Below are 13,954 nucleotides of genomic sequence, written 5' to 3' on the forward strand. Positions count from 1 at the left end.
TGTAACCGTCCCCCCCCGCCACAAAGTCACATAGACCCCCCATACACACAGTCCCTATCAGGAGGGGTGACAGGCTCCGTTGAAAGAACCATCCCACCGCAGCGGAGCCTGTCAGTCCTTGAGTTTAGAAGCTGCATTCGCGCGACTACACTACACCCGCTCCGCACCACAGTCTGCGTCCCAGTTTTTAAAAATTCCCGCGAAAACAGTATTAAAGAAAACGGTGTGCTTTAACAAAGTTGAACTATTTTTATTTTGAAACGTGTGTTGGAAGTGGGGTGAAGGCTTCTCTGTACACAAAATTAGAAAGTCACAGGTTACCCTGCTCACTCAGGAACTTTGCTTTCAAAGCCTCCCGGATGCACAGCGCTTCCCGCTGGTCTCTTCTAATCGCCCGGCTGTCTGGCTGTGAGTAATCAGCAGCCAGGCTAATTTCCTCAACCTCCCACCCCGCCATAAAGGTCTCCCCCTTGCTCTCACAGAGATTGTGGAGCACACAGCAAGCTGCTATAACAATGGGGATATTGGTTTCGCTGAGATCACAGCGAGTCAGCAAGCTTCTCCATCTCCCCTTGAGACGTCCAAAAGCACACTCCACCACCATTCTGCACTTGCTCAGCCGGTAGTTGAAGAGTTCTTTTTCAGTGTCCAGGGCACCTGTATAGGGCTTCATGAGCCAGGGCATTAGCGGGTAGGCTGGGTCCCCGAGGATGACTATAGGCATCTCCACATCCCCAACAGTTATTTTGTGGTCCGGGAAGTAAATACCTTGCTGCAGCCGTCTAAACAGACCAGAGTTCCTGAAAACACGAGCGTCATGAACCTTGCCCGGCCATCCCACGTAGATGTTGGTAAAACGTCCCCTGTGGTCCACCAGTGCTTGCAGCACCATGGAAAAGTAGCCCTTTCTGTTAATGTACTGGCTGGCCTGGTGGTCCGGTGCCAGGATAGGGATGTGAGTTCCATCTATGGCCCCACCGCAGTTTGGGAATCCCATCGCTGCGAAGCCATCTATGATCGCCTCCAAGTTTCCCAGGGTCACTACCTTTGGCAGCAGTACATCAACGATTGCCTTGGCTACTTGCATCACAACAACCCCCACGGTAGATTTGCCCACCCCAAACTGGCTCGCGACTGACCGGTAGCAGTCAGGCGTTGCAAGCTTCCAGAGGGCTATGGCCACTCGCTTCTGGACAGTCAGGGCTGGTCGCATCCGGGTGTCATTGCGCTTCAGGGCAGGGGACAGCAACTCACAAAGTTCAAGGAAAGTTCCCTTCCGCATGCGGAAGTTTCGCAGCCACTGTGATTCATCCCAGACCTGCAGCACTATGCGGTCCCACCACTCAGTGCTTGTTTCCCGGGCCCAGAATCGCCGTTCCACGGCATCAACATGACCCATTGCCACCGTGATGTCCTCGGCGCTGGGTCCCCTGCTTTCTGAGAGGTCTGTGCTACTCTCAGACTTCAGGCCATCACCGCGTTGACGTAGCCTCCTCGCCTGACTTTTCTGCATCTGCCTCAGGGCAACCTGTATGATAAGCTGCGAGGCGTTGAGAGCGGCCACAACTGCAGCGATGGTTGCAGCGGGCTCCATGCTCACAGTGCTGTGGCGTCCGCGCTGTCAATGACTTGAAAAGTGCGCGAAATGATTTCCCGCCGGCGCTTTCAGGGAGGGAGGGAGGGCGGGAGTGAGTGATGGATGGATGACGACAGTTACCCAAAAGCACCCTCGACACATTTTTTTACCCAGAAGGCATTGGTGGCTCGACCCAGAATTCCAATGGGCAGCGGGGACTGCGGAAACTGTGGGATAGCTGCCCACAGTGCACCGCTTCCAATGTCGACGCTTTCCCCGTTAGTGTGGACTCACAAAGTCGAATTACTGTCCTTAGTGTGGACACACACGTTCGACTTTGCAATATCGATTCCAAATATTCGATTTAAGTAAAATCGAACTACTCTCGTAGTGTAGACAAGGCCTAAGTCATGGAAAGTGTTAACACATAACCCCAAGTACATGTGATATCTATCCATCCTCAAACCCTGTTTTCAGATTGTTATGGAGGAGTGTTGCCTTGAAATGACTTTTGAAAGATGAAACACCACTTGATGGCCTTGATGAGATGGTAGCACTAGGTATGTTGCCAATTTTTTTTTTTTGTACATGGGCTGGGATTGGTTGTATTGTTAGAACTGCATTATCCTGTCCCCTCTTGCAAATATATAGCTCAAACAGTAATTCAACAAGTGTTAATGGACTGCAGACATCACTTATAATATTTACTGCTCGTCTGTGGATCCAGAGTACCTGTAATGATCTGAGGCTGTGGGTCCTCTGTTTCAGTGGGTCTAGAATGCAGGGCTGTGGGGACTCTGGGTCTTGGACAGTCCCTTGTTGCTACTGAGCAAGTTAGAGGGAACAGCACTTCATAAATCCTGGATGGTCAGGCCGCACAGGAAATCCTATTGGAAAGCCTAAGGTGCAGTTGTAGATTGGTAGCACCTACGACTTAAGCCAGGAGGTGATTGAGGTGGACTGTCCAAGCAATTGTGCAGACTGTGTTCTGCCACATCAAACCCTGCCCTTGCCTGTGTCCTGCGATCTCCAATTCCTGTCCCCAGTTCCTGCTCCACTTCTGTTCTGGGCCTGTTCCTGATTCCTGTGCCAATTCTGACTCCTAATGCCGGCTCCTGCTCTGACCACTAGGTATGACTCCCTGTCCCCCGGTTCCTTAACAGTATCTTGGCAGTCCTCCTTGCCATAGTGTACAGACAACTTATTAAATCCAGTAATGGCTTATATAAATCCAGCTACTCACTAGATTGGCATGGATTTTATAGATGGGCTGCAGTGCTACGGTATGAGAGTTGGAGGAAAACATAAGATTTCAATTGTTCCAGCATTCACAGAAGGCTGATTGTCCAAAAATAAGTTTTGAGGGAGTAAGGAGGAGACTCCCATGCTAAATAGATACTGGCAATGGAACAATTTTTTCAGGGAATGAAGTATTTGGAAATGCCTTAGAGAATGCAGTTGCTGAACTTGTTGAAAAGAGGAATTATGATGTTCCAGCCCAAAGAGTCAATGGAACGAAATACTCATCCTTTCCCAGGAGAAATTGCTCCTTCCAGGTCCTGGATACACCAGTGCAGACCAATGAGGGTTGTGCGTCCTCGTCCAAATAAGTCAGACTGGAGACAATCAAAAGGAATACATGATTTCTAAGCTTTTCAGGACCAAAGCCTAACCTTCTCTTGGCTCATTCTTTTCATTTTGCTTCCTGTCTTTTCAGTGTAAATGAACAGGAAACCCAGTTTTATTGCTAGTTTCTGTTTACTTCCTTCTTTACCTCTTTTTGTTCGGTTTTATTTGTTTTTTGTTTGTTTTAAGAGTGCTTCTCAAGCTCGCTTGACTCTGAAAAGATGAAGCTAAAAAAAATTTGCATACTGTGTTTGCAAAGATTTTGCGGTCTTCCGCGCCTATACAATACAAAGGCCTTAGACCAGCACACTTAGGCAGTGATTTCCAGAAGATTTGAAAAGGCCTTACTAGTGATGCTTAGGAAAGGTGGCTTTTCTTCTAGTCCCTCTCTTGCTGTAGCAGAAAACACTTAAGAGGACCTATTAGGGCTGGATTTCTGAAGAGGAGAAAGTAAGATCTTTTCCCAGTGGGGTCAACTGAGTGTATGAATATCTGTCCCTGGGGTTATTACCTGGCTCTACAAGGCTGCCCTGGTTGTGTATTGGGTAACTTTTTTCCAGGAGCCTGCCTTCAGCCTATGTCATAAGAAGCTTAAGAACTACCAGATATCTAATTTCTTGCTTTTCCATTGCTTGTATATGAGACCCTTTGGCAGTTCTTTTCTACATCCCTTCAACTGCTGCAGGCAAACTCTTTGAAATCAAGTTAATTGGCTATCCGTTAACTTGAGTTATCCAACCTGTTTGTACATCCTAATCTGGACACTCCTCAAACGTGTTGGCTAATTTAAGTTAATTGGCAATTGATTAACTTGATTTAGAAGAAGAAGAAAACCTCCATTGTAGATATACTCTCAATTTGTCTGACCAAATGTGTGAGAGAGTGAGTGCTGGATGTGTAGAGATTGCGGAACCAGAAGTGTCCCTAGCTTCCAAGATGCTGTCTCTAGAAGAATGGGAGTGTAATTAATCAGATGGTTGATATCCTTAAAATAAAATAGATGATAGAGTGAATTAAGATCACTAGTGCCTCTGTTTTTAATGGAAGATCCAGAAGAAAAAAATCCCTGCCTTTCTATTATTGGTGTGGACTATTGCTGCACCATAGCTGAATATATGGTGCCTTGCTCATCAAGTGCACAAATAGGCATTGAAACTTGGTTAGGGAGACTCAGTGGGAGGGTGGAGGTTGTTGACCCCTCTCTCTTGGGAGGCTTTTGTACTAAATCTTCAGTGATCCTCATCAAAGCACATATTACCCCGAAGGACATTATGAAATGGGTATGATCAAAGGAGCTTTATACAGGAATTGCAAATTCTGAAGTCCTGTTGTGTAAACCATTGCTCCTGAATAATTCTAGGGGTTAAGATTAGCGCCGATCCATAATGGACAGTTTTGCACTGCCTTCATCTGCTGCCAGAATAAGGAGTAGCCTGGTAGTAAGAAGTGTCAGACATATCTTGTAGAAAAGAATGAGCAGGTAATCTCACATTTTCCTTCAGTGCAGCAGAAAACATCTAAACTGATCGCTACGTCATGTACACTGATCACTACTACATACTTGTCCCTGAGAATACTGAAAGGCTTGTCTCGGAGCCTGCCCATAATAAACTTCAACTATTATCCAACAGTATGCTTTCTGTAATAATAAACAATCTTGTATTTATATTGAGATCATGATAGTGTTAATATTGTCTCATTTATTTTTCTATTTTAATAACATTAGTGTACATAATCACATTCACAGCACACATTGTTTTTTAATTTAAACATCACTTTGAAACAAGTTGCATTCTTAAAGCAATATTTGTATTTTAATTTAGTAAATATCTCTAAAATAACCATAACTACCTAATAATTACTGTATATACACCTGAATTTGTAATTTGTATTTTGCTTAAAAAAATAAAATGTTTATATTTTACACGTTTTGAGTCTTTCTTTGTACCCAGTTTGATTAATAAAAATCTGCTGTTCCATGTTCGATTGAATACCCCAAAATTGGAATTGTCATATCCTTACCTTAATAATGTAATATTTTGAATAAGCAATGTTCCATCTGAAGGTTGACCTTAGAAATTCGTATTGAAACTTTAACTCAGCTTCCATTGTATATCTAAAATATCAAGTGCGAATGTAAAAATATACATAAATATTTGTTTATACCCCCTTGTTGCATCTTGTCTTAATACCTAGGATCATGAGGGCAAAGGCTCTGGCCACTACTGTAGTACAGATAATAACAAATAAGTCTAACTAGAGTTTGAGTTAAACCTTCCTAAATATGCCTCTGTCAACAGGTGAAATAAAACTTGTATTTAAAAGGAACTTTAATTTAATTTTGCACTAGTCTTTTAATTTTTTAATAAACCTTACAAAATTCATTAGTCCCAGCATGCACATTTGTTTTTGATACCACTGGAACCAGTGTGTTGATTTTTGCTATTTTCAATCAATCCTCTCCTTTTTGTAGAATGTATTTTTTTTTTTATATTTGACAATAGGTGAGGTGATTATCAAGTGATGTTTACACTTTTATCATGTGAACAGGGTGTCCAGTAATGTTGCAAAAATTTGATTGATTTTGGCAACAGCTACAGGGTATTTTTGGGGATTTATGGAGATGCAATGGAAATATTGCATATCAACAGCTTTACTGATTTAAAGAGTAATTACTGAATAGGAAGAATTGTATAAAAATGAACTGAAAACGAAGAACTTTTTAAAACTCAGAATGTTAGTTTTTTATCTCTAGAGTCATTAATACTATACTATAATTTGTCATTGTGGAAACTTCCATAATACAGAAATGTTTGAGAATAATGTACTTGTATATTACTATATATATAATTAAAATTACAGTAATTACTAACTTGACCTGGTCTTCACCAAACACTACTACTACTTCTCTGAATTCTCCATTGCTGAGTTTTCGATCTCAGATGTCCATCTTCAACAATGCCCACCTGCCCCCATCACCTTGCGTTGCCACTCAATTCTTCTGTGACTTCAGACCATCAGTATCAGTGAGATCTCTTTTTGTTCTTGGTCTCCTCCTCTCTGTCCTCTGTTTCTTTTCTATCATTGTCTCAGGCCTTGTCTGTGCTCAAAAGATTTGCCAGTATAGTTATACTGGGAAATCCTCCTGGTGTAGATACAGTTATAACTGCTTTTACACTAAGAGGTTTTGACAGCATATCTATGTTGGCAAAAAATCATACCCCATGTAACATAACTATGCTGGCAAACCTTTTAGTATAGCCAAGACCTTAGTTGTTGCTTCCCTCCACTCCCATATCCCTACCACCCTTAACTTCTTTGCTGCTTTCTTGTGTTACATGGTCAACCCTGTCGGCAGCCAGCTTACTCCCAACATCTACTTTTTTCTGTTCTTGTACCCGTGTTGCTGAACCATCTCTGGCAAAAGTTCTGAAGCCATGCTAACTTCCTCCCCTACAAATTCACTGGTTTTGTTGTTTTCTGTTATCTGCTTAGCTAAATAGCTCTACTTCTCTGCCCTCATTAAATCCTTCACTGTCAACCCACTCCACCTTTCCCCATCACCTTTGATTCTTTTCAGACACAACCCTCCTTCCTGCTCTCTTTTGTCTTTGCAGGATTTTGCAGATTACTTCATAGAAAAAAATGTAATATTTGGCATGACCTCCCTGTTCCTTGTTCCACACTTTTTCCATTCTCTTCCACACCTGTAGTCAACACTGAGACTTTCTACCTGGTCTCCTTTTCTTGTGCCAGTGACATCCTTCCCTCAGTCTCTTAATGTCTCTTAGGTCCTCTCTCACTTTTCTCCTTGCCCTTTCACTCTCATCAGGTTCCTTCCCCTCTCAGTACAAGTATGCTTTGCCTTCCCTGTCTTAAAAAAAAATCATTCACCTCACCTCATCCTCAAGCTGTTGTCCAAATCCTTTTCTCTTCATCTTCAGATGCTTTGAATGTGCTGTCTGCAACTGCTTTCCTTCACTTCCATCTTTGACCCACCCCTGTCCCAGCTTTCACTTTTGGCTTCCCACTGAAACGTCTCTCACCAAAGTCTAAAGACTCTTTTGGCCAAATCTCCATGCTGGATGTATCCCTATTTTCTACAACCTCTCTGTGGTTTTTGATAGTCAGCCAATCCCTACGTCTTAAAATCATTTCCTCCACTGGTTTTGTGGCTTCATCTTGTCTACTTGATTGCTCTTTTATTGTCTTTAGTGGGTCGTCATTCTCTTCTCTCCTCTCTTTCTTTAGGCATCTCCCAAGGTCCTATCCTTGGTCTCCCTCATCTTGTTTATCTTTAAGTCCTATATCTAGGTAATTTTTTTTTTTTTAATTTGGACCTGACTTTGACTTCCATCTTACGACAATGACTCATAATTCTGGCTCTCTGCTGTTGTACTATATCTTCCTCCCTCCAATCCTGCATCACAGACTGACTGTCTTACATCAGTTTGTGGATATGGAGTTGTCATCTTAAATGCAACATGGCCAAAACAGTCTTTTGTTTTCTTCTTCCCCTGCTTTCTCTGTCATTGTGAGCAGCACCATTGTCCTTAATTCAGCCCTTTCTCTGAAAACCACATATTTTAGGCAGTGCATGCATCTTGCCTCTTCTTCCTATACAATATTTCTAAAACCTGCCCTTTCTTTGTCAGCACAGCATGAACAAGCTCTTGTTCATGCTCTCATTGTTTCATGTACTGACTACTGCCATCTCCTCCTCCTTTCTGAGCTGGACTACTGCAACCTTACTCTTCTCAATTTGATTAAAAATATTGTTGTTGCAATCATCACTCTTACCACATCAGCATCTTATTTAGTTTCTGTGTTAACCTTGATGTACAGGGGAAAGGGAACGTATGGTCCCTAATCCATTATTTCCCCCTTAATCACTTTTACACTTTCTTCTAGACCACCCCTTCTGTATAGGAAAAGACCGTTCCAAACACATTTTCAGTTACTACTTTATTCTCCTTCACATCCCTTCTTAAGTAGGGGATGCCAGGTCGAAAAGGGACTCTGGCAGCTCCGATAGCACTGCCGACCAGGCCGCTAAAAGTCCGGTCGGTGGCGAAGTGGGGCTAAGGCAAGCTCCCTGGCTGAGTGTGGCTCCCGGAAGCAGCCGGCACAGAGGCTAGCGGGCTCTGTGCGCTGCCCGTGCCTGGAGGTGTGGCCCCTGCAGCTCCCATTGGCTGGCTGCAGAGCTGATGCTCCGGGCGGGGGCAATATGCAGAGCCCCCTGACCCCTCCGCCTAGGAGCCAGACATGCTGGCCTCTTCCTGAAGTCATAGAAGGCAGGGAGCCTGCCTTAGCCCCGCTATGCTGCGGACCAGGAGCCGCCTGAGGTAAGGGCCAGCTGGCCGGAACCCGGACCCTGAACCTCCTCCTGTACCCCAACCCCTAACCCAAGGTCGGAACCCCCTCCTGCACCCAAACTTCCTCCTGGAACCTGCACCCCAGCCCTGAGCTCCCTCCTGCACCCCAAACCCTTCATCCCCGGCCACACTCTGAACCCCTTGGCCCCAACCCGGAGCCTCCTCCTGCACCCCAGGTCCCTCATCTCCGGCCCCACCCCAGAGCCTTCACGCCTATGAGGGGTTGGGGTACAGCTGGAGCCCGTATCCCAACCCCCAGGCCGGAGCTACTTCTCACACTGTGAACCTCTCATTTCTGGTTCCACCCCAGAGCCTCCACCACAGTCCCCTGCCCAGAGCCCCCTCCTGCATTCTGAATCCCTTGGCCCCAACCCAGAACCCCTTCCTGCACCCCCAGCCAGAGCCCTTACCCCTTCCCGTATCCCAATCCCCAACCCGGAGCTTCCTCCCACACCGGGAACCCCTCATTTCTGGCCCCACCCCGGAGCCCTCACCCCCAGCTGGAGCCCTCACCCTCTCCCACATCCCACCCCTGTCCCAGACAAGAGCCTGCTCCCACACCCTGAACCCCTCATTTCTGGCCCTCACCTCCTTCCGCACCCCAATCCCCTGCCCCAGCCTGGTGAAAGTGGGTGAGGGTGGGGGGGATGGAGAGAGCAGGGGGGGCGGGGCCTCAGAGAAGGGAGGTGGCAGGGGTGGGGCCTCAGGGCGGGGTAAGGATGTTCATTTTTGTGCTATTAGAAAGTTGGTAACCCGATTCTTAAGACTCATCTTTGCCAGGAGGCTTCCCAAATTCTGCCCGGTTAGGCAGGTGATGAAGCCGTGACTCTGCTTTTTCCATTTCTTACTCACTGGCCCTTCCTAATTCCTTTGTAACTGCCGTTCCTTGCTTTACAGATACCCCTAACAAAGCTGTACCAATTCTTCACAGTATTCATTTTCACTGCAGGGTTCATCCCTATTCCATACCTTTCCTCTGTTTGTGACTTTTAGTGCTTGTCTTCACTGCAGGCTATATTGGCGCTGCCGCAATTGATGCAGCAGCATTGATTTAGTGCAGTGATTCTCAAACTTTTGTACTGCTGACCCCTTTCACATAGCAAGCCTCTGAGTGTGACCTGGGGGGGGGGGGGGGGATAGCTCAGTGGTTTGAGCATTGGCCTGCTAAACCCAGGTTTGTGAGTTCAGTCCTTGAGGGGGGCCATTTAGGGAACTGGGGTAAAAATCTGTCTGGGGATTAGGTCCTGCTTTGAGCAGGGGGTTGGACTAGATGACCTCCTGAGGTCCCTTCCAACCCTGAGATTCTATGAGCCCCCTTATAAATTAAAAACAGTTTTTTATATATTTAATATCATTATAAATGCTGGCTGCAAAGCAGGGTTTAGGGTGGAGGCTGACAGCTCGCAACCCCCCATGTAATACCTTTGTGACCCCCTGAGGGGTCCCAACCCCCAGTTTGAGAATCCCTGATTTAGCCAGTCTGGTGAAGATGCAATAAGTCAATGGGAGAGTACTCTCCCATCGACCTCAGTATTTCACCTCAACAAGAGGTGGAAACTATGTCAACGTGAGAGCATCTCCCGCCAACATAGTGCGATGTAGACTACGTCGAGTTAAGTTACATAACTTACATCGACTTACCCTGTAGTGTAGACAAGGCCTTGGATTGTAAACTCTTCAGGACCGGGATCGTGACCAGTTGTACAGTACCTAGCACAGTGGGGAACCATAATAGAGACTTTAATAAATGTTTTGGGAAATGCCGTGAAGCAGCTCGACATGATGACAATCTGGTTGTTGTGAAACAATGACATCTACAGTTCAACTAGATTTTTACTATGTTTTGCTCCTAAAAATGTTTTTATTTGCCCTAAAATCTTGTTTGTTTCTTGTTTTGTTAGAACAAGGGGGAAGTGGGGATGCCCATTGAAGTGTTTAGCCACAGCAGCAATAATTTTACCATTGTAAATTGAAAAAATGAAACACAGGAATTAAAGTACAAAATCAGAAAAATAATATAAAACCAAAGTATAAACTACTTTTAAAGCAAAATAACGTAATGATTTTTTTTTTCCTTCTTCAGGCTGAACTCACGGGCATCAAATGGCGTAGGTACAATTTTGAAGGTCATGGGGATTGTGGCCCCATCATTTCAGCCCCAGCCCAGGATGATCCAATTCTGCTCAGCTTCATCCGCTGCCTGCAGGCCAATTTGCTGTGTGTATGGCGTCGTGATGTCAAACCGGATTGTAAAGAGTTATGGATATTCTGGTGGGGAGATGAACCAAACCTAGTAGATGTGATACATCGTGAACTGCATAGTAAGTTGTTTTATTCCTTGAAAATCTCTGACTCTACAGTGGAAGGTTTTAAAGTAACTTCTGCATTTGACTTAGTTACAGTTTATGTATACTGAGTTTTGAAAAGGCATGTAAATTCAACATTGCAGGTGGTACTCATTTGCAGATGAACCACAAGACAAGAATTGAAATGGACTTGGGATACTTGGGGTTTGGCTTGTTAATGGTTATGTTTTAGTGCAAACTCAAATGTGCTTGTAAAGTTAGTGTAAGTACAAGTTTACATAATTTAAAATATAGTCTAAGGTAATTAGAAATTAGCTGATAGAGCAAAGGCACCTGCCCTGTAAGAGTCAACTCAAGTCCATGGTATCTCATTTAAATCAGTGGGGTTCTTCATGGTTGCCTAGTCTGCCATGTTGATATCATTACACATTTAGAGCCTAAATGGAGAAAAGATGCAACAGGTGAGTATAACAGACAAAAGGAAGGAAAGAGATAGGGAGTAGAAGGGTAACAAAGATCCCACAGTTATTATTTAGGAATTGGACACCTTGATGATTTTTGGTGGTTCCCAGTGTTTTGTTTTGTTTTTAATAAGAATAAAATCAGCTATTTCTGCCTGATGCACATACATGAATCAGAAAAACCCATCAAGATGTTTAAATCCCAAGTCTAAATTACAGGGCTATCAAGTAGAAAAAATATTATGTATTCTTTATAGTTTATGTTGAAGCTTTAACTTATATCCTTTTAATATACTATTTATATTTATACATCACAACCAAATATGCTTTCCCAGCTCCCTGTCCTCAAAGAATGCAAACCTGGTTTCTTAAGAAATATAGTTGAGATTTTTATAGTTGACTACTCCCATTAATTTCAATGGAATTTATATGGTTAAATCTCTAGTCAGCTTTGAAAATCTCAGTCTAAGGTTTTTGCATTCCCCCCCCAGGTCACAGCTGTTCCTTAATTTTCTCCTTCATTTTTTCCACATTGTGTTTTTCTCCTAGTTAACACTTACCCACTTTTCCTTTCAGAGATGGACTTTTACTCTTTATATACCTAATTTCCCTAGTTCCATCAACGGTTTAAAAAAAAAAAAAATTGTTCACATTTTCAGGGTGCTCAGTTGCCTAATTCTGTAAACAGTGTTTGAAGGCTTTTTTGACCATTTTGGAATCAAAAACGTACAGTAAGAACCAAGGAGCAACTTGGCTCTTGCAATAAGTTTCTCTGTCTGTAGTCTTTGCCACCAAAACAACTATAAAGCAGTAAATCTTGCAGACTAGTCTAAATGTACACTTTGCTGTGTTTGTCCACTGTGCATAGTTGTCCCCACTCCCATATAATTTTTGGGGCGCGGCCTGTTGTATTGCTGTACTTCTTTAATCCTGTTTTGTAACATACTAACATTGTCATACTCACGTCCTTACAGAATTCATGTTTTCATGAATACCAGATTGTTTTTTTGGCAATGTAACCTGTGAAATCTCAGAACTGAGGGGCCTTCTGTGTGTCTCTAGGCCTATTTTATGCAGGTAGCAATGCAGTCATGTATAATTAAAGAGATGGCTCAGAAGTGCTGCATCAAGCTATTCCACTAATGTTAATTTTTTATGAGGCACCTGTTCTGAGTGAAGGCGCGGGTGACATTCCTACTTACACAGCTAAGCTTTAATAATATATACTTATTCCCTTTATGAAATGTCATTTATTTAATATTTCAAATGCAGTGTGGGACATAAGTGAGTTAAGTGATCTTTTTATTAGAAGGAAATTGCAGCTTGCATTTTCCATTTTTATTGTAAAATGGTATAGTTGGTTTACACCTCATGTTATAGGTAATAACATTATAGTAGTTATTGCTTCCAGAGATAACAGTACCTTGAGACAAGTAATTTCTGATGAGATTGTTTGATATGGTTTGGAATAGCATATAGCAAATAAAAAATATTATCACTTCGTTGTGATTTAAATTTGGCACAGGATCAAGGGAACTGTGTTGTCCAGTATTTTATGAAGCAACCAAGAATAAAATTTTTAAGCATGATCTAGTCTGTGAATTCTGTACAGTGGCACCTTTCCAGCAGCAGTGTCATACTGACTAAAATTGTGTGCGTGTAGTCAATTTCACATTGCCAGCATTACTAGGAAAGTGCAGTTGTACTGGAGTACAGCCACTATCACTTTGGGTGATCATTCTTCTTTACTGCTAATGATGCCTCAAACAAAAGGGAAAGAAAGGAAGCCTCTGAAACAAAATGATTGTAGGGAGAGATGTGAGGTAAGAGAAAGATGTTGAGGTTAGTGAAGGGGAAAGTAGGAGCAATTCACGCATATTCTGTGGAGGAAATACATGGAGACTGAATATGGAAGAGAAGAAAGACCCTGAGAAGAGGGGACAGAAGTACTGCCACTGATTGGATGGGTAGTTGCAAGAAACTGAGAAGTAACACCTCCTGCCACATTTTTCTTTTTTTTTAATGTATTTATTTAGAATCTTCATCTCCATTTGTAAGAGTATGAAATGACTGCTTTAATGTGCTTTTCATACATCACAAGCAAGTTTATCACATTCTGCTACTAATTGTCCTTAATTATACTTATGCTGCTTTAATTATTCAAAAAATACAATATATTGGTATTGTAGTGTGCCATTTAAACACAGTGATTCCACGGTGACTGGAATTGCAACATCCATTACAGAAAAGCAGTCATTTCTGGGGTGGAATACCTGCAGTTGTTTAAGAACACACAATAGAGCTACAAAATAATTTAAGACAAAAGTAAAGAATCTAATCAACACTGCAGGAGAATTTAGATAGAATGCAATTTCCCAAATTAAAATTGAGACAAGACACTGAGATTAGCATATCATACTACTGCGAAAAGTTCCACTGGATCTTTTATTACTAAGTGGTCAGCTTTGTACATATCACCTAAAAGATAGCAACTATGGAAGCATATAGACCCTTAACACCAAGGTAGGTCACTGGTTCATTATCGACTCTGATAGAATCATACAGATTTTAATATAAGACCATTGATTGTAATCATTTCGTTTTTTAATT

At 43.0% G+C, this 13,954-nt stretch overlaps 1 protein-coding gene across 1 annotated transcript in view; it reads left to right on the plus strand.

Annotated features, from left to right (window-relative positions):
* The window catches only part of MED13L (mediator complex subunit 13L), a 408,072-nt gene that overhangs the window by 30,274 nt on the left and 363,844 nt on the right, over positions 1 to 13,954 (plus strand). The window contains exon 2 of the mRNA XM_034790893.1: positions 10,661 to 10,898. Coding sequence (XP_034646784.1) covers positions 10,661 to 10,898 — 238 coding nt within the window. The remainder of the gene's footprint in view (positions 1 to 10,660; positions 10,899 to 13,954) is intronic.

The sequence above is a fragment of the Trachemys scripta genome, chromosome 15 (assembly GCF_013100865.1).
Source record: "Trachemys scripta elegans isolate TJP31775 chromosome 15, CAS_Tse_1.0, whole genome shotgun sequence".
Taxonomy (NCBI): Eukaryota; Metazoa; Chordata; order Testudines; family Emydidae; genus Trachemys; species Trachemys scripta.